Source organism: Bos indicus x Bos taurus, chromosome 19 (assembly GCF_003369695.1).
Source record: "Bos indicus x Bos taurus breed Angus x Brahman F1 hybrid chromosome 19, Bos_hybrid_MaternalHap_v2.0, whole genome shotgun sequence".
NCBI lineage: Eukaryota > Metazoa > Chordata > Mammalia > Artiodactyla > Bovidae > Bos > Bos indicus x Bos taurus.
The window spans coordinates 26713513-26732466 of record NC_040094.1 but is presented as its reverse complement, the minus strand read 5'-3'; the positions used below and the strand labels follow the sequence as shown (position 1 = coordinate 26732466).

Here is an 18954-nt window from a genome sequence, read left to right as displayed (position 1 = left end):
TGACTCTCTGAATTTCTGCACTTGGCCTGACTAGCCGGGCTAACCTAAGCGCCTCCGTTTCCCCTTTGGGTGCCACTTGACTGACCTACATAAAGCTTCGACTGATCCCCAGGCTAATCCTCTCCCCGCCTGCCCTCCACCTGTTGAAAACGGCTCCTCCCAGCCTTGCCAAGCAGTGCTGCCCCTAGTGGGAGTCGGAGGTATGCAACTCCCTTTCAGGAAGACCCTCTTAGGGCCATGCCAGCGCCACCTGTTCCCGCAGCCTCTGCTGGTCCCCAGTTTTCGGAGCATCTCAGCAGCCAGCCCCAGGTGAGACAAGGGCCAAGGATGTGCCTGGCAGGGCAGGGGCAGCACGGTGGCTTGGGGACTTCTGAGGAGCAGGAGTGGGGCGTGGAGGGAGAATCCTGAAGGTTGGATCCAGTCGTTATTTTAAAAAGGGGATGGGTGTGTAGCAGTGTGGTTGTGTACCTGTGTGTCTGTATCAGCGCCTATCCACCTCAGGGGGTCTGTGGGCCAATGGCCAGTATGACTCTCTACACAGCAGTGTGTGTGTCAGTGGACTCCGGTGTGTGGATCACTACACCTCAGTGTGGGTCTGTCACTGTAGGTCTGTGTGGGGCAGTGCAGTGGTTGGTGGTAGAGCCCTGAGTGTGTGGGCATGGGAGATGGTGTCGGTGTATTTGTCTGAGGGGTAGCGATCTGTGGGTGACTGTCTCAGAGTGCGTGTGTGTGTGTGTGTGTGCATAAGGATGTGAGTGTTAGTGTGTAGCTCTGCGTGGGACAGTGATCCAACGTGTGTCTGTCTGCCTCTGTGGCTTGGTATCAGAGTGCTGCAAACGGGTGGCTGTCAGTGTCCCAGGACAGAGCCCTGTGTGTGTGTGTGTTGTGTGTGTGAGTGTGGGTGTCAGAGTGTCTGTGAAGCAGTGGTTCAGTGTGTTTGCATCACTGTGTGTCCCCGTGTGTTGGGCGAGTGTGGGAGCCTGTTCCTCTATGTGGCAGTGTCCAGTGTGTTTGTGTAGACGTGTGTTGGTGTGAGCGCTACTGCATTAGCCTGGTGTGTATTACAGCAAGGGAGGTTCTTTGTGTGTGTATGGGAGTGTGTGTATGGAAGTGGGTGCCGGCGACTCTGCTTCCCAGCAGCGAGTGTGGCTGCACCGGGTGGGCTGGTCCCCAGGACCTGGGCGACCCCTCCCACGGGCGGCGGGAGGGCGGTCGCCTCTAGGACCCGGCGGCGGCCGGCCGCTGTCCCCGGGCCGCGCGAGTGAGCATGTGCAGAGCCGGGCGCCCGCTCGCCCGCTCGCCCGGCTGCCCGTTCGGCGCCCGCTCGCTCTGCCGCCGCGGTTCAGCCCGGACGTCCGCAGCCCAGGGAGCCAGGCGGCGGCGCCCTGTGCCCGGGGCGCATTGGGCCGCTCCTCGCCGCGGGCCACCCGGGGGCGTGCGGGCGCCGGGGGCGCCTAGGCTCCGGGCACTGCGGGGCTGCGGGCTCAGCGCCCCGGGGAGGCGGGGAGCGGGCGCCCCAGCTGGCCGCGATCGCGTGGGTGAGTGCGGTCTCCGGGTGCTCCAGCCGGGACCCCTGCGCGGGCAGCGGGTAGGGTTACCCCAGCCGCGGGCCAACAAGTTTGTGTAGACGCGGCCGGGAGCGCGGCGGGGCTGCACCTGCTCCGGCTCGGGGCGCGCTGGCGGGGGGTGCCTCTCGCGGGGCCGGGGCGGCTTCGCCCGGGAGTGTGTGCGCTTGGGTGGAGGGAGGTTTCGGACGAGCGGGATGGGGCGGGGGTGCTCAAGGCAGTTTCCCAAGCCGCATACCCGCCTTGGAACCCTCAGAGACTGTCCGTTTTCCGGGATGGAGCCTTGGATCCGGGCCCGGGGAAGGGGTGAGGACAGGTTTTGGGGTGCGCACTGCCTTTTCTTAGAGGAGACGTTTACCTAGCGGCAGCTCCCTCTCGTTCTGCTAGCACGCCAGGTTTCCGGTCAGCGGAGGTTTTTCTCCGTCTCTTGGTGAACTTGAACGGAGGCATGGGCAAAGGTGAAACGTATGTATTTTGTCCGGAAAATTACCCTAAGTAGAGCTTTTGCATCTTCCTAAGTGTAGAAGGAGATTCATGACTGGAGGCTGCTAATTGCGGTTTTTCGTTTCTCAGGAGAAGCCTCGGGGGTCCTCTGCTCCGGATAACCTCCCGGGTGTCTGTTTTCCCTGAGCATCTGTGCCCACGAATGATGCTGGCTCGGTGCCGGCTCGCCCAGTGGGAAGGCAGGGGCGGGGAGGGAGACCTCTGACCCTTCTCTGAGCACTGGGAAGGCTGGACGTGAGGGTTCCAGTCTCACAGCCCTGCCCTGGGATCCTGCTGCTGCCCACACTCGCCTGGTCCCCAGCAGCACCCAATATGGACAGACTCGGAACTCCACTGCACTTTTCTAACAACATTAGACGCTGTCGTCTCTCTTTTCGCTGGAAGGGCGGGCTTCAGTTTATGGAGTGCTTGGCTTATCCCATGTCAGAACGCCATGGTTGGGATCAGGAGATGGGGAGAGGGAGTGACTTTTTCTTTTTCTCCTCTGGATCGCCTAGGTTTTCAGGCACAGGAAGTGAGGGCTGGTGGAGAGGGGAATACAGGCAGCAGAGGGCTGGCTTGCTGCGCTCTGCCTGCAGCAACCTCGACCTGGCGGTTGCAAGTGCTGGAGAGAGAGCAAGGTCGGGGGAGGTTCTGTCCAGTATTCCCCTGACCGCCCTCATCCTCCCCATACACTTAGCTCTGGCCTCACAAGTCCCTCGGAGATGATGCCCCGGTGGGCCCATTGGTTGCCCCCAGAACCCAGTGGTTCCATGGGGGAAGAGCAGCTGTGTTCATCTCCTAAAGGAAGCTTGGCCGACAGCTGGGCTGGTGGGGTTAGCCTGGCAGCCCTCATCTTCCTTGAGGAGAAGCCCCCTGGCCCTTCCCTGCTGCAGCATCTTCCAGTCTTCAGCAGGACTATTTCCACAGCTCCTCTGGAAGCATGCTTTATTTTGGGGTGAGGGGTTCCCTTATTTCACTTGGAGCCCTGTGGGGTGCTGTCCTGTGTCCTGTGTGTCTGGCTGGAAGTGAAGAGACGCCTGGATTAAGCAGATGGCTGGCCCCCTGCCCCTTCCCTCCTGTCTGCCTAGTCAGGCAGAAGCGGATATTGTGGGCCACCAGTTGGCTGCTAAAGCCTGAGCCCTCGGAGCACTGGGGAGTGAGTTGCAGAGCTGCTTTCCTGTAGAGTCTGCCTCAACAGGCAGCCCCGAGCCTCCAGGCTGGGACTGAACTGTGTCTGAGCAGTGCTTCTTGGGAAGGTATGTTTCTCTATAGACACACCTGGCTTGTGCTTCCATCCGGCTCAGACCCCAGTCAGCCTTGGCGAGGCCAGTCCCCTGGATTCTCCATCTGGAGCTTCACTGAGGCCAGGGCAAAGGACTCTGGGGCAGTTCCGTGTTTATCTTTTAATTTTTCAATCAGTTTTTATTGGAGTGTGGTTGCTTTACAATATTGTGTTAGTTCTGCTATACAGCAAAGTGAATCAGCTATAAATGTATCTCCCCTCTTTTTTGGATTTCCTTCCCATTTCAGTCACCATAGAGCACTGAGTAGAGTTCCCTGAGCTCTATGGTAGGTTGTCATTAGTTATCTGTTGTATACATAATATCAGTCATGTCTACATGTCCATCCCAATCTCCCAAGTCATCTCACCTCGCTTCCCCACTTGGTGTCCATAAGTTTGTTCTCTGTGTCTATGCTGCTGCTGCTGCTAAGTTGCTTCAGTCGTGTTCGACTCTGTGCAACCCCAAAGACGGCAGCCCACCAGGCTCCCCTGTCCCTGGGATTCTCCAGGCAAGAACACTGGAGTGGGTTGCCATTTCCTTCTCCAATGCATGAAAGTGAAGTCGCTCAGTCGTGTCCGACTCTTCGCGACCCCATGGACTGCGGCCTACCAGGCTCCTCCATCCATGGGATTTTCCAGACAAGAGTACTGGAGTGGAGTGCCATTGCCTTCTGTGTCTATAGATGATCTTATTTGCAAAGCAGAAATACAGCTCAGTGTTTAGACCCTTATCCATAGGATGTGAGTGATGATCAGACCCACCAGCGGGGGCAGAACTGGGATGGAGGCAGGCCCCGCTCATCTGGGGAGTGAGCGCTGGAACGTGGCCTTGGACTACTTTTCCCTGGACTTCTTTTCACTCTGCTGTTTTAAATCTCTCCTCCTCTTGGCTTTAGTAATCAGCATGTGGACATATCAGGTGATGAAGTGGTAAAGAACCTGCCTGCCAATGCAGGAGACACTAGAGACACTGGATCGGATTCCTGGGTCAGGAAAATCTCTTGGAGTTGGAAATGGCAAACAACTCCAGTATTCTTGCCTGGAAAATTTCATTGACAGAAAAACCTGGCGGGCTGCAGTCTTTGGGGTCACAGAGTCGGACGTGACTGAACACAACACACATGTTGACATGTCACCTGGGAAGTTGTTCGAAGGGTGGCTCTTTTGGAGAACATAGTCAGGGAGGAACTGTATTTCCTAGGGTGGATGTGAGAGTGGTTGGAAGAATGGGCTGGGTTAACCATATGTGGCTTCAAATACTGCGAGCCTCTTGGTAGCCATTAAAGCTTTCCTCCTCCACTTCGATTCTCTGTCTCTTACTGCTGAAAACTCATGAGGGGGCCAGGAGGGTTCTGAGGACAGGACAGTCCAAGGTGTTCCCCACCCCCCGGCATAAGTACCCCATCCCATGACTTCAGGCACAGAGCCAGAGGAGGTTGAGGCTAACTTCGGCTGGATGCTCTACCCACTTCCTCAGATTTATCCAAATCACTCAGTGAGGTCTGGACAACCCTCAAGAGTTTGCCACTCGGTGGAAGAAACATCCAAGCACATGAACAAAATAGGGTTCTACCAAAGAGGTGGCCCAGAGATAGCCTAAAAGAGTCTGTAATTGGCTCTTGCAAGAGTGGGTTGGGCTCCAGACCAACCAACTAAAAAGGGGAGATGCCACCCCCATGGAGGTGTTCTTTCTTGGCAGCCCTGGCCCCTAGCTGAGTGTCTGGAGGAATGTCTGGAGTTGAATGGATGAAGGAAGGCCACGTGATATGGTAGATGATATCACAAACCTGGAATCTGAAAATCTGAGTTCAGTCTAGCAATAACTGCTTGTCTTTGGTCAGGTTAATTTGGCCTCTCTCTCTGTCTCAAATTCTGCCTTACCATGATGGAGATGGTAATGATTTTGACTTCACAAGTTTATGGGAAGATCCCTCATTCATTTGATGACCTGTTAGTTCTTTCAGCACACTTGAGAGTGTGTGAAAGCAGTCTTGCAGTCTCTAAGGTGGAACATACGGATTTGGTCTTTTCTATCTGAACCCTTCCCTTCTCCAGGGGGTCTTCCCAATCCAGAGCACTGAGTTCACTGGAAGAATCTCCCCTCCCACTACCTCCTTTGCTTTGACTGGAGTTTTGACCTTAGTATTATGTTTTATACCTTTTAAGCACCACTTCTTAATTTGGAACTTTTCCCTTAAGTTCTAAAGTTCAGAAGATCAAAAGATTTGCCTCTTCAAAGGCAGGGACCCCACTGCATTCCCATTTCCCAAACCTTGTCCCATCCCAGGGCCCAGCAGATCTCTGTTTAGTGGGTCCTTTGTTCTCTTTCTGAGCTTCCAAGACCCAGAGCCTTGGGACCTGGGGGTGAGGGCAGTGTGGCCCTGAGCACTGGAGGGAGGGTGACCCATGGGCACAGATTTCTGGGGCCTGCCCTGTACCCAACAGGCACTGCCTGTGTCTATGAGGGGCCCATAGGCTGGGAGGAGAAGTGGACAGTGTACCTGGGACTCAAGGCAGGACACGTAACCTGAGCATCCAGCCTCCCCGTTGAGCAAGGCTTCATGGAGGAGGTAGCATTGGAGCTGAGGTTGGTGGCTGCAAAGCATTTCTGAGCCACAAGACAGGGCACCCATTAGCATTCCTGGCCGACAGAAGAGTATGTATAAGGGGGCTTGAAGCATCACTTGCTGGCCAGTGGGGCATCAAGTTCTGGAAGGAATGTTGAAAGGAGTTTGCTGGGAGACCGACCCAGGAAGGGCCAGTGAATACCAGGCTGAGGGGCTTGAACTTGGTCACCTGAGTCCTGGAGAGCCATTGGAGCCTGGAGCTTTGCTCTTTCTTGGTGTTAGAAAGATCTCTTTGTGAGGCTGCTGGGAGAGGGCAGCCTCTGGGAGAGGGGACAGTGTCCAGATGACAGGCATTGAGACTGGGCAGGGTAGTGGCAGGGGTTGAGGGTGGGAAGAAACGGGGAGGGATGCTAATTCATAGCACCGAGCCCAGCTGGAGGCTCTCAGTGGGGCTTTGCTGAAGTTTAGAGGCTGAGACACCCTCCTGCCAATCATGGAGGCTGGGGCTCTGAGCTGCTGGACCACGAATGCCCATCTCCTTGTTTGCGGGAGCAACACGTGGGTCCCTGTTTCTTGTGTTTGGGGCTCACCCAGCTAAGAGCTCATGGCTCTGGATCTGCAGATGGTCACAGCCCACACGGCAGTGGCCATGGCGTTCCTAAGGCTGCTGGTGTTCTTTCCTTCCCTGTCTGTCCTCTCTGGTGGGGGCGGGGGTGGTGTGGTGGAGTCGTGTGACTGAACCCCACTGGCTACTGGTCAGACCTGGGCCCTCTCTGAGCTCTTTCTCCAGCCCTCGGGCCCCAGTGGCTGCCTTCTCTCCTCTCCTGGCTGTCACCACTGCTCCTTTCTTCAGTCCCGCGGAAATCTCAGCCTGGTGCCATCTGCCCAACGCACACCCCCACCCCCTGCCCCGCTTCAGACTGAGCCACGGCTGCCACCTGGGTCCAGATGACAACAAAGTAACAGTTCAAGTTGTCTGTGTTCCCACCTGTGCTAGGCTCCTGCTCCCTCCCAGAGACCCCCCAGAAGCCTCCCTGTCCCAGTGTTCTCTTCTCATTCCTTGGAAGAAGCTGAGGGTCTCCCTCCCCTGGGCCCTGGTCTCCTCTAGGGTGGCTTTTGGGCCTCTGGCAGACCCCCAGGCAGGGCATCTGGTGTCCACCTTGTCCAGCCTGAGGCTCTGTGCCTCCGTGGTGCCCCTTCCCTCCTGAGAAGCCTGGAGTCTCAGGCAGGAGTGGGGGTCCCCTGCCCCCCCACCCCCATGATTCTTCGAAGCACTTTGCGTGGTTCCCAGATGGGAGGTGTCACATGGGGAGCGTGCCTTAGGGGAGAATGGCCTGGACCTGCAGAGGAGGGGAGGGGTCAGGAGGCTGGGGCTGTCACCACATGGCAGCGTGGGGGAGGTCTGGCTGGGGGGTGCTCTGTGTGTGGCACCATGCCTGGGAGCTTCATCCTGGCATGTTTTCAAAGAGATCTGATGGAGGCATACCAACCCCCTTTCAGGATTTCATCTTGCCTTCTTTGAAGCTGGGTTGGGGAGAGAGGTGGGCAGCTGAGTGGACACAGGGTGGGCTCTGGGAGCAGGGAGCTGGGGTCTGAATCCTGGCCCTGGTTTGTCTGGCCTTGACCAGCTGAGCTTTAGAGACCCAGGCTCTTAAATGGGGGTGATCAGGTTATCCCCCTCGACGGGAGATACGGAGTAAATGAGATGGTGCAGGTGAAACATACAACCCAGTGTAGCCTAATTACTAAATGCTGCAAAAGAAGAGGGATGGAAGTGTTAATCGCTCAGTTGTGTCTGATTCTTTGCGATCCCATGGACTGTGCTGCCAGGCTCATCTGTTCATGGGATTCTCCAGGCAAGAATACTGGAGTAGGTTGCCATTTCCTTCTCCAGGGGATCTTCCCAACCCAGAGATCAAACCCAGGTCTCCTGCGTTGCAGGCAGGTTCTTCAGCATTGAAAAAGCAAGCATGGGCTTCTCTGGCAGTCCAATGGTTAAGACTCCACACTTCCAGTACAAGGAGCACAGGTTCAGTCTCTTAGTGGCGAGCTAAGACCCCACGTGCCTCTTGGTGCGGCAAATAAATAAATATTCAAAAAGAAAGAAATAGCAGGCAGTTCGCTAACACCTATCTTAGCATGGAGGCAGCTGCAGGTAAGCGTGGGATACTGGTCCCACCCCAGGGAGTTGGAGGCTAACTGGAGGTGAGGGTGGCTGATGTCCCCCACAGCTCACTGCTGAAGGCCTCTCCTCCAAGGAGTTTCCAAGTTTGCTTCCCTTGCCACTGGCTGTAGATAAGAGGTTTCCTCTCTCATTCGGTTCCATGACAATGCTGATTAACCCCCATTTCACAGATGGGAAGCCTGAGGTACCACCCGTTCGGTGACTTGCTCAAGGTGGATTTGCTCTCATAGAGGGCCTCCTGGCTTTGGGATGCAGTGGGCACAGCTGACACGTAGTGGTTAGATATACCCCCCTCCCCAGGTGTTGGCTGCTTCTGTTCTTCAGCTGCCTTGTGGCTTGGCTCTGAGTCCTTATGCAGATGCTGCACTTGACTCAACACCCCCTCCTCCCAACCTCCAGGCTTTTTCCCATAAAGTCACTCAACAGACATTTACAGGCACTGCAGGCTGCATGCTAGGATCTGGGAATGTGATGATAAATCAGGTGTTGTCTGTGCCCTGGGGAGAGGTGAGTGTGGCAGAGAGTCGGGGACGATTGCAGAGCAGAAGCCTGGGCCTGGCGACAGGTTGCTAATACTGTGGGTTTACATGGACCCACTCCCCACCCCCATCCAGGCAGCGGCAGGTTTTCTGGGCTAGGAATCAGCTTTGCAGTGTGAAAAGTTCAGAGTGGCAGTCTGTCTTATCAGAAGCAGGGGTCGTGGAGCTCTGGCCTGAAAGCAGCTATCCCCTGCCCCCTTGCCCAGTGTCCACCTCCCCAGACTAGGGGAGGGCCCCAGTGGGAAGGGGTGGCTCCAGAAAGAACTTGGTGGAAGGCGGGGAGGTGCCTTGGCGAACCCAGGTGTGATCACTCAATTCCGGAATGATCAGCGCTGACCACACCTCACCCCGCTGCACCCTTTGTAGCATGTTTGCAGCTCCTCTGAACAAACGTATATGGAATTCAGGCTGCATCTTGCCTTCAAAATTGTGAACTGTTGATCCATTGCCCACCTTTTGGCTCCATCTCATCAGAACCTTTCTTCCCACAGCAGGGGTCCACACTCCCCTTTTATTTTAGTTTTATAGGATTTTTCACTGATAGAATCTCAATCTTGTAACCAGAAGGCTTTTGCAAGCAGATTTGGAAGCCCCTTTTCCTAAAATGACAACACAGGAAAGATCAAATATAAAGCTCAGCACCTGTGTTAACTTCCACGTATCTCTAAGGCCTGAACTGGTGAAGCTGTGTCCTTTGTGCTCATGTATTGCTTTGTCTCCCACCTATCTACGGAGGCCCCCACAGCTCTGGATAAGCGGAATTTGAGATTTCATTGCCCTAAGATCCCCCACTGTGGTGCTGGAGAAGACTCTTGAGAATCCCTTGGACAGCAAGGAGATTAAACCAGTCAGTCCTAAGGAAATCAACCCTGAATATTCATTGGAAGGACTGATGCTGGAGCTAAAGCTCCAATACGTTGACCACCTGATGAGAAGAGCCAACATTGGAAAAGACCCTGATGCTGGGAAAGATTGAGGGCAGGAGAAGAAGGGGGAGACAGGATGAGATGGTTGGATGGCATCACTGACTCAATGGATATGAGTTTGAGCAAACGCTGGGAGATGGTGAAGGACAGGGAAGCCTGGAGTGCTGTAGTCCATGGGGTCACAAAGAGTCAGACACAACTTAGTGACTGAACAACAATACCCCCACAGAAGCAGGTTTCTGATATCAGGATCCACCTATCAGTGTATCTTCTCATCCATTTAAAAAACGTATTCAGACACAGAGAGGGCTGAGCATCTTTTTTGCTGGGACTCATGTTGTGAGCTGGGGTTACCAAAATGTGTACATAGCGTATGACCTCTAGCCTGGAGTCAGTCGCAGTCCTGCAAGGATGGTTGACAAGTATGAGGACAATTAAAATCATCCTAGGATGGCAAATGCTGGGATGAGGATCAGCATGGGGAGACAGAGAAATCTATACCAGTGGGTGGGTGATGGTCAGGGAGAGCTTCCTGGAGGAAGTGACACCTGGGCTGAGTCTTGGAGATACAGAGGGATTCACCAGGTAAAGAGGGAGGAAAAGACATCAAGTGAAGTATGTGCAAAGGCACCAGGGCAGACATGCTGTGGTTGTTTGCTGGACCATGGGGTCTGTGTGTGTGTGTGTGTGTGTTTACACACACATGTGCACGCCATGAGGAAGCAGAAGGGAAGGGCCCAGCAAGAGACGAGTTGGTTGGGCTAGATCAGGAAGGGGGCCTTGTATGTCATGCTAAGGAGCTTGGAGTTTATCCCAAAGCCACAGGGAGCTATTGAAAGGGGTTTTAAGCAGGAGAGCGCCGTGATCAGATTTGCGTGTTAGGAGGATCACCTTGGCAGCCTTGCAGAGGATGGATTGGAGGGGCCAAAGCTGGAGGCAGGGGATCAGTCCGGATTTCTTGGGATTTTCTCTGTGGTTTTACAAATCTGACGAGGCTGGCCGGGGTGGGCCTGGCACACACCAGCTTAGAGAGAAAATAAAAGCTCTGGAGACCCATCTGAAATGGCTCCCAGACTCAGCATTTAATTCCACCTTCATTTGCTGACTCCCTACCCTGCCACCCCTGCCCCAGCCTAAAGGACCCACTGGACCCCCTAATTCTCAGATCCTGCCCTGCCCAGAAGCATCAGAACCTGGTGGCACTCAGCATTGAATCAGAAAGGGTCATGCTGGTCTGACACCACCCCCTCCCAGACCCTGGAATGCCAGGCCACAAGAGCCCAAACGTTGTCTTTCCTCTCACACCCGGCCACTGTCCCCAGGGCACAGAGCAGCCATTGAGGGGCCGCGGGGTCCTGGCGGGGGTCCCGGGCCTTGTTAGTTACAGGCAGCGGCTTAGTCACGCTCCTCGGAGCCTTTCACCCCAGGACAAGCCTGTCCTTGTGTTCCAGGCTGTCCTTATCCAGCAGCCCAGCTCGCAGCAGCTGCGGGCCCCTTTACCAACCCCCGACAGTGCACTTCAGAGGCGCTGTCAAAGGAAACCAAAGCCCAGTGTGAGAGCTGAGTCCTGGGGAGCAGAGGGGCACCCCGGGAAGGCTTCTCTACACCAGGAGCCCAGCCTCTGCTGACAGGTGCACAGCCCCGGGGCCTCTCCTGCTCTGGTGTCCTCCCTTCAGGAAGCAGGGAAGACTGTGCAAGCCCACTCCCTCCTCTGTGCCCTCTCCTGGGTTAAAACCAACCCACCTCTGCAGAAGCATTTCCAAAAGACAGTATGCAACCCCAGTACACACATGCATTGAGCACCTGCTGTATACTTATGCGCTGGCCTGAGTGCACATACAGGTAGTGGGGTTCATTACAGGCTGGACCACATGGGGGTTCACAGTCCAGGCTCTGAATTCGGGCTATTCCAACCCTTAGCTCCTCTTCTCCCCAGTTGTGTGACTTTGGGAAGTTTACTTTGTCTCCCTTTGCCACAGTTTCCTCATCTGTAAAATGGGGGTAATGCTGTATGTATCACTTTGGGGTGAGGATTAAATGAGATGATACATAAAGCGTCTAGCTCAGAGCCTGGCACATAGTTTAAGGATTCATACAAGGTCACTGCTGCTGTTTTTCCTCCTTCCTGTTATCATTAGTGGATTGTCCTACTGCTCCAGGGTAGAGCGTTAGTTCCATTTTACAGATGAGGAGACTGAGGCCCCATGAGGTAAAATAGCCCACCTGCTGTCACATAGTCATCCAGTGGCAGAGCTGGGATTGGAACCAGGCTCTCTGTCCCCCACTTCTGCAGCATAGCCAGTCCCTTTGGCAGACAGAGCACAGAGGCGTGGGGCTCCTGACCCTGGCGCAGTGGGAGAGGTGGACCCTCCTATGGCCTCTAAGTACCCTTTCTCTTTTCCAGGTTTCGGAGCTGGGACATGAAGGTCGCTAGAACCCAAGGATGGCAAAGTTCCTGACGCTTGGGCAGAAGCTACAGCTGTAGGGCCCGGGACTGGGGCTCAGTGATGGTGCTATCTGAGCACCTGCTGGAAACAGGGCAGGAGCAACAGTAACCCCAGGAGAGAACAGGCCAGTGCCGGCATGCGGGGATGACACCTCCGGAGGCTCCGGCCTCCTTCCCACCTGGGTGCTAGGAGCCGTCCCCGGGCTCCAGCTGGGAGCCCTGCCGCCCAGGGGCATGGCCAAACCTTTCTTCCGACTCCAGAAGTTTCTCCGCCGGACGCAGTTCCTGCTCTTCTTCCTCACGGCCGCCTACCTGATGACCGGCAGCCTGCTGCTGCTGCAGCGGGCCCGCGTGGGCCTCCCGCCTGGCCCCCGGGCTCCTGGCCCGCTGCAGGCCCTGCCTGTGGCCGCCGTGGCGCTGGGCGTGGGCCTACTGGACAGCCGAGCCCTGCGTGACGGCCGGGTCAGCCCGGAGCTGCTGCTCGGCGTGGACGTGCTACGGGGCCCCCTGGCCCGGCCCCGGCCCGGCCCCCGCTGGCTCCGCAGCCGCAACTCGGAGCTGCGCCAGCTGCGGCGTCGCTGGTTCCACCACTTCATGGCGGACCCCCCAGGGCCGCCTGCGCTGAGCCCCGAGGCCCCCCAGCCAGCCACCAGCAGCCGAGGTAGGTGCTTAGCCTGGGTCCCCTTACACATATGGGAGCTATTCCTGGGAGCCCCATTTGGGGGCACAGAACTGGTGTCCCCTCTCCCTGGCCCTGGCTGCAGCCTGAGAAGTGGGAACCGAGGGCCTGTGGCCTTCCCACACCCTGCTTCCCCCAGCCCCACCATAGACAGGAGGGGCCTGGGAGGGGAAGCCTTTGGGAGTTTTGCTCACTCCCTAGCTGGACTGCATGTGGCTGGGGGTTGAGATGTGTAAGCATTTTAGAGCTAAGAAGACCTGAGCTTAAATCCTGGCTCATTCCCCAAACTTATTGGGTGACCACGTCTCTTAATTTCTCTGCGTCCCTTGGAAATGGAGGTTGAGATACCTGCCCCAGGGTTGTGGTGAGGATTAAATGTGATAATGTAGAGCAGCAGTTCAGTAAGTGGGATCCCATGCTGCCAACCCCAGCACCACCCAGGAGCTTGTTGCAAATGCAGGTTCTCAGGTTCTCTCAGACTCCCCAAATTTCGAACTCTGGGGTGAGGGCTGCAGTCTGGAGCAGCGTGGTCTCCAGGTGGTTTGCATGTGCACTGAGGCTGAGGACCACTGGACTAGGGGGCCTATTGTATGCACTGGCAGTCAGGAATTATTATTATTTAATAACATTAGCTCACTTGTGTAGCAGTGACCACACACCTGTAAGTGTTGTATTTATAGGTGCTATTATTATTGTTATGGAGCTTCCCAGGTGGTTGCTAGTAGGAAAGAAGCTACCTGCCAATGAAGGAGATGTAAGAGACACAGGTTTAATCCCTGGGTCGGGAAGATCCCCTGGAGGAGGGCATGGCAATCCAGTCCAATATTTTTGCTTGAAGAATCCCATGGACAGAGGAGCCTGGCAGGCTATGGGCCATAGGGTCACAAAGAGTCGGACACGACTGAAGCGACTTAGCATGCACGCACTATTATTATAACTCAGTTTTGCAGGTGAAGAGGCGTGGAAATTGTTAAGTAAATTCTCCAAGATCATTCTCTTAGTTTTGGTTCCTTGGAAGCAAACCCTGAAACTAGGATTCACATGGACGTGGTTTGTTTTGGGTGTGACCCCAGGAACACGGGTAGGGAGTGGGACGTGAGACAGGGGAGGAGGTGGCCAGTACAGGGTATGTTATGGAGCAGAGGGGGACTTGGAATGAGGGTAGAACCTGCATCTTAGGGTGCAGCCTGGAGACAGCAAGGCCTGGGGGACGCAGGCAGGGCACTGACCAGAACTGCTGGAGTCACGCCACTGGGACTCCATCATGGGGTCAGCTTGGCTCCAGCTCGGAGCTCTTAACACTGTGTTATCCAGACTGTGCAGGGCCTAGAAACCGAGCCTGTGTGAAGTGAGCACCCAGGGAGCGTCAGAGCCACTGACGAGTGGTGACTGATCTCAGTCAGTGTCTCAGCATCTGTCACCACCTTATTTGATCCTGTACCACGAATCGCAGGAAAACTGCTCTCTGAGTGTAAGAAGTATGGTTGGAGCTTGGAATCCTCAGTGGCAGGATATAGAAGAAGATGGTGGCCCGATACAATGAAGACTGCAGAACTAAGCCTTCTATAGAAGAAACTTCCACAGAAGGAAGTTTCATCTGAAATCCTCTAGGTCATAGCCCTTGTGTGGGATTCCTCAGCAAGGCTTCCATGTAAGAATGAGGGAGAATCAAGGAACTACTTCTGTAGCTCATTTCATGTAGTTGTAATTTCTATAAACTCCTCCCAACACATCAAGAAGCCGAGTCTCTATCAGGGCGATGCCAGTGTAGCTCACTTATACTGAAGTATAACTGCTGCTGCTGCTGCTAAGTCACTTCAGTCGTGTTCGACAGTGCGACCCCATAGACAGCAGCGCAGGAGGCTCCCCCCTCCCTGGGATTCTCCAGGCAAGAACACTGGAGTGGGTTGCCATTTCCTTCTCCAGTGCATGAAAGTAAAAAGTGAAAATTGAAAGTAAAGTTGCTCAGTCATGTCCGACCCTCAACGACCCCATGGATCACAGCCTTCCAGGCTCCTCCGTCCATGGGATTTTCCAGGCAGGAGTACTGGAGTGGGGTGCCATTGCCTTCTCCGACTAAAGTATAAAGGACTGACCAAAGTCACCGTGGATTTCTTAAAAAGAAGCCATGGAAAGAGCATAGATTTTGAAAACAGACCTGGATTTGTCTCTTGGTATTGCCAGTTATTGACTCTATGGCCTTGGCAGATTAGCCACGATTCCTCTTTTTATTTTTCTCAGTCCACACTTAGCACACGTGAGTCTCCATGTGTGCTATTCACTTTACACTTGAGGAGCTCCGTCTGTGGTGGTGGAATCAGATATGCATCTAAATGATTACCACCTAGCATGACTGAGGCATAAGAGAGGTACATGCAGAAGGCTTGGGGCTCGTTACACAGAAGTGACAAATTCTTAGTAACCTGGCTTCCGGGTGACTGGCCAGAAGACAGGAGGACTCGGGGTGACCTGCTTACAGCCCTGTGTGTAAAATATCTACATCCAGGAGAACCAGCAGGCACTCTTTAAGTCATCTTTTAAAGAGGCGATGCAAGAGGCTGTAGTAAAAGCTGAAGAGATGGTGGTGAGATCCAGACAGGACAGAGCGTCACCTATTATACAGCAGGGTTTCTGCCCCGAGTCTCTGAGTACCTTCTTCACTCTGATTGACCCTCCCTGGGGACCCCCAAACCTGGCAACGGAAGAGTTAATGCCTAGTTCAGCAGGAACAGTCAGGCTCTGGTGTTGAATGGTGGCAATTCAGACCAGTACATGCCTTCCATTAGTTATTCAATATTTTGAATATCCCCCAGGATTGGAGAAAGAATTCACCCTGGGAGAGGTAGTGGAGTCACGCAGTTAAAGATCTTCAGAGAAAGTGGGGAGAGGCGGGCACTGGCCCTAGAACCCTCTGGGAGCCCCCTTCCTCTCTTGGGGCTCTGTGGGGCCCTGCATAGCCAGGCTGGCCTCCCTGGTGGAGGCCCGCCCTCGGGACAGCTGCTGGAGCTGCAGACAAAGAGGGCGTCTCTTCGCGGCCCCGGGCAGCCCGCCATCCTCCTGTAAGGGGATCCGGCAAGCCTTGGAAGCCGCAGGAGGCCCCATCAATCACTGAGCATTTCATTATACCTTGGACAACATCCATAATGGAATAAAATGTCAGTAAGTTTACTAGGGGAAAAATAGTAACTTCTCCATAGCCAGTTTGTTTTTTATTGATAGTAATTTCCAAAGACATTCCAATATCTCCGAAGCCATCGTTAATAGCCTCACGGCATGTCCATTTTGATGTGCAAATGAACAGATGCAGAGTCACAGACAATAATGCATCGCCTCCGTTTCAGCCGAAAGTAATAAATCCGCCTCAGAATGTGTCCCAGTGCATCCCTGGGAAGTCCTTTCTTTCTACACATTCTCTGTCAGGGAGTTAGAAAAGCCATTCATTATTTTTCCAGGAAAAAAGGCTCACCTCCTCCTCACGAATGAGGGGAGTATCTGGGTCTTGCTACAAACAGAGACGGGGCCAGCCGGGCGTGGGTGTTCCTCCAGACTGGTCAGTTCCACCCACCAGCCGGCTGGGAGCTGGCTAGCCTCTCCTTGTTTTTGAAGAACCCAACCCTGACTGCTCGAAACCCTTTCTTTCTCTTTTATTAATGTGCACTGCTAATATTTACAGAGCCATCGGCACACCCGGTCCCAGGTTACAGTGTAGGATGAGAATAATAATAGCTGTCGCTTATCCGAGCATCTGTTGTGTGCCAACCATTGTTCTGCCTAGATGGACATCTGTTATCTCATTTAATTTAATCTTCAAACAGCCTTATGATGTCAGCCGTGCTATCACCATTTTAATGATGAAGGGTTTGCATTTCGGGGAAGTAAAGTAATCTAAAAGTGTTTATTATTAATAATGACACATTACAACAGTAACAGTCACCCCTGCGCTCACGCTACATGCCACGCCTGCATTAGATAACCTTCCATGTTATCTCGTGGAATTCTCACAACCGCCCCATGGATTCCGTGGGACCATATGTGCATTTTACAGACGGGGAAGTAGAGGCTACACATGCCAGGTCACACAGCCAGAGCCTGGATTTGAATCTAAGGCAGCCCATTCCCAAGAGATGTTTCTTCCCACCCCATCCCCACACCCCGCCCCGCAAGTGTGTGTATGTGCCAATCTCAGCCTCCAGGGGTCGTGAGCCCAGTCCCCTCTTGGTGACCAGAACCTTCTGGTTAATTTCCCATCAGTGGTGATAAATGTTTAACAACCCCCGAGCTTGTGTTTTGGATGTTTACTTGAAAGCTGTAATAGAATTTCTTCTTTGCTGAGCAACACATGTCAGAAATCTCTCAAATATTAGTTTTCTTTTACTAAGTAGGCAGGCTAAGGAGAACAATTGATTCTCGCTGACCTGGGTGAAAGCTTTTTGGTCTCGGTAGTCCTGAGATTTATATTAAGAGAGAGAAGCTTGCATGGCCGTGGTGTCTGGAGCGCCGAGTAGAGGAGTGGAGCTTGTATCCACGGATGGATACTGTGTGTGGCCATGTGTGTGCTGGCGGGCATCCCAGTGAAGGTGGCCTCAAGAGGGTCATAGCCTGGAAGGGAGCAGGACCCTGTGCAGACGTTGAAGGTCTTTGCTTTTGCTGCAGCCCAGTGTTCTCTAATCTGAGGTTTCTGGATCTTCAACCATTTCTGGCGAGACAGAGAGTCCTGTCTCTACCATCTTGGCCATCTTCCCCTGCCTGGCCTTTTTTAACCAGGGGCCCTGGGAATTGCACTTTGGTATAGCCAGTGGGACCAGCCCCTCCTTGCATGTGGGCTCCCTGCTTTCCCTCTTGCACCCTCACAGGATGTCAGTGTGGATTTTAGGATTTCTGACCCACTATTGGCATCATGTCTGACCTTGGCAGCAAGTCACCAGCTAAGGGGAAGTTGTGGTCCCTGCCCTCAGTGAGCCTTAGGTCATGGTACAGAGACGAAACACACAGGTGTACACAATTTTTAACAACAGTTAATGATCAGGATTTGCGTGACAGCAAGCTTTTCAGACACTCAATGTGACAGTGCAGGGAAATGAGAGGCTGCAAAAGATTAGAGTCGTCAGGGCTGTAAGCCATACCATCAAGGATGAGTAGAAAGCAAAGATTGGATGTGCAGGAAGGAGCAGGGACATGACCATGTGGGCGGGAGAAATGAGCAAGGGGAGGGGGAGGGGTGCATTTATCCATTTGACAGTTGAGGAAACTGAGGCATAGAATGTTGAAATTATTTAGTCAAGGTCAGAGACAGATTTAAGCATGCTGTTCATATCCAGGAAAGTCACTCCCTGATTCACGTTCCCAGGAATGTGGGCTGGCAGACTCATTCCTTCAAACCATTCAGCTGGTGGCCCTGAGCTTCTGTTTTGGGCCAGCTTCTTGGCAGGAGTAATCAGCACCAGTCTCGCCTGATCTGGGAGATCCAGGACTGGTGGACGAGATGGTCACTCCTCCCCGCAAAGCTGTTTGGGAGTTGGCCGGCTGTGGGGAGGCCTTGCACAATGCTTCCCGGAAACGCCCAACTTCCAGAGGCTACAGTGTGCTGCTCAGACGCCACTTGAGACATCCTGGAGCTTAGTGCCAATGTTTCCCGGGAGACCGGCAGCATCTTCATCATGGGTGCCCGATCCAGATCTGGGCACAACTCTTGTGGGTGTGCGGTCACAGCTCGGACGGTGTGATGGCGTGTTTGCAAACTCCTAATGCATAGTTCCTTCAATGCGCTGTGGTGCGTGTGACATTTACACACCGAATGCACTTGTTAGCGTTCAGGTTCTCCGGGCTTCGCTGTGCATTTCTGGGAGGCAGCTCCCTGTCTTGGGGTGTGGCAGGGCAGGACTGTTTCCCACTGACGTGCACCGCTGGGTCACTGCTTTGTGCAGCCTTGCCCCTCAACGTTGTCCCCTTCCGAGGATGTGCTGGAGATGCCTGACCTGGTGAGGGCTCAGGGTCCCATGGTCCTAAGGATTCCCACACAGAACAGCCCTCTTACATGTTAATAGACGCCACTTATACACCTCCGGTGATGGGGGCTTCTGCCCTCCTGCGATGGCTGCTATTTTCTTTTCTTTTTTCATGTGAACCATTTTTACAGCCTTGATTGAATTTGTTAACAATATTGCTTTGGTTTATTTATTTATTTATTGGCCGCATAACGTGTGGGATCTTAGCTCCCGACCAGGGATCAAACCCACACCCCCTGCATGGGAAGGCGAAGTCTTAACCCCTGGACCACAA

The 18954-nt window shown here is 54.1% G+C and overlaps 1 protein-coding gene across 3 annotated transcripts in view; it reads left to right on the top strand.

Moving 5' to 3' along the window:
• The first annotated feature begins 202 nt into the window (after positions 1 to 202).
• Positions 203 to 18954, top strand: part of WSCD1 (WSC domain containing 1) — a 47670-nt gene continuing 28918 nt past the window's right edge. The window contains exons 1-2 of one of the 3 annotated variants that reach the window (XM_027516630.1): positions 203 to 309; positions 11955 to 12657. In XM_027516630.1, coding sequence (XP_027372431.1) covers positions 12231 to 12657 — 427 coding nt within the window. In that variant the 5' untranslated portion in view covers positions 203 to 309; positions 11955 to 12230. Of the gene's footprint in view, positions 310 to 1450; positions 1539 to 1567; positions 1589 to 11954; positions 12658 to 18954 lie in introns of those variants that run through there. The other 2 variants (XM_027516628.1, XM_027516631.1) reach the window with 2 other exon arrangements.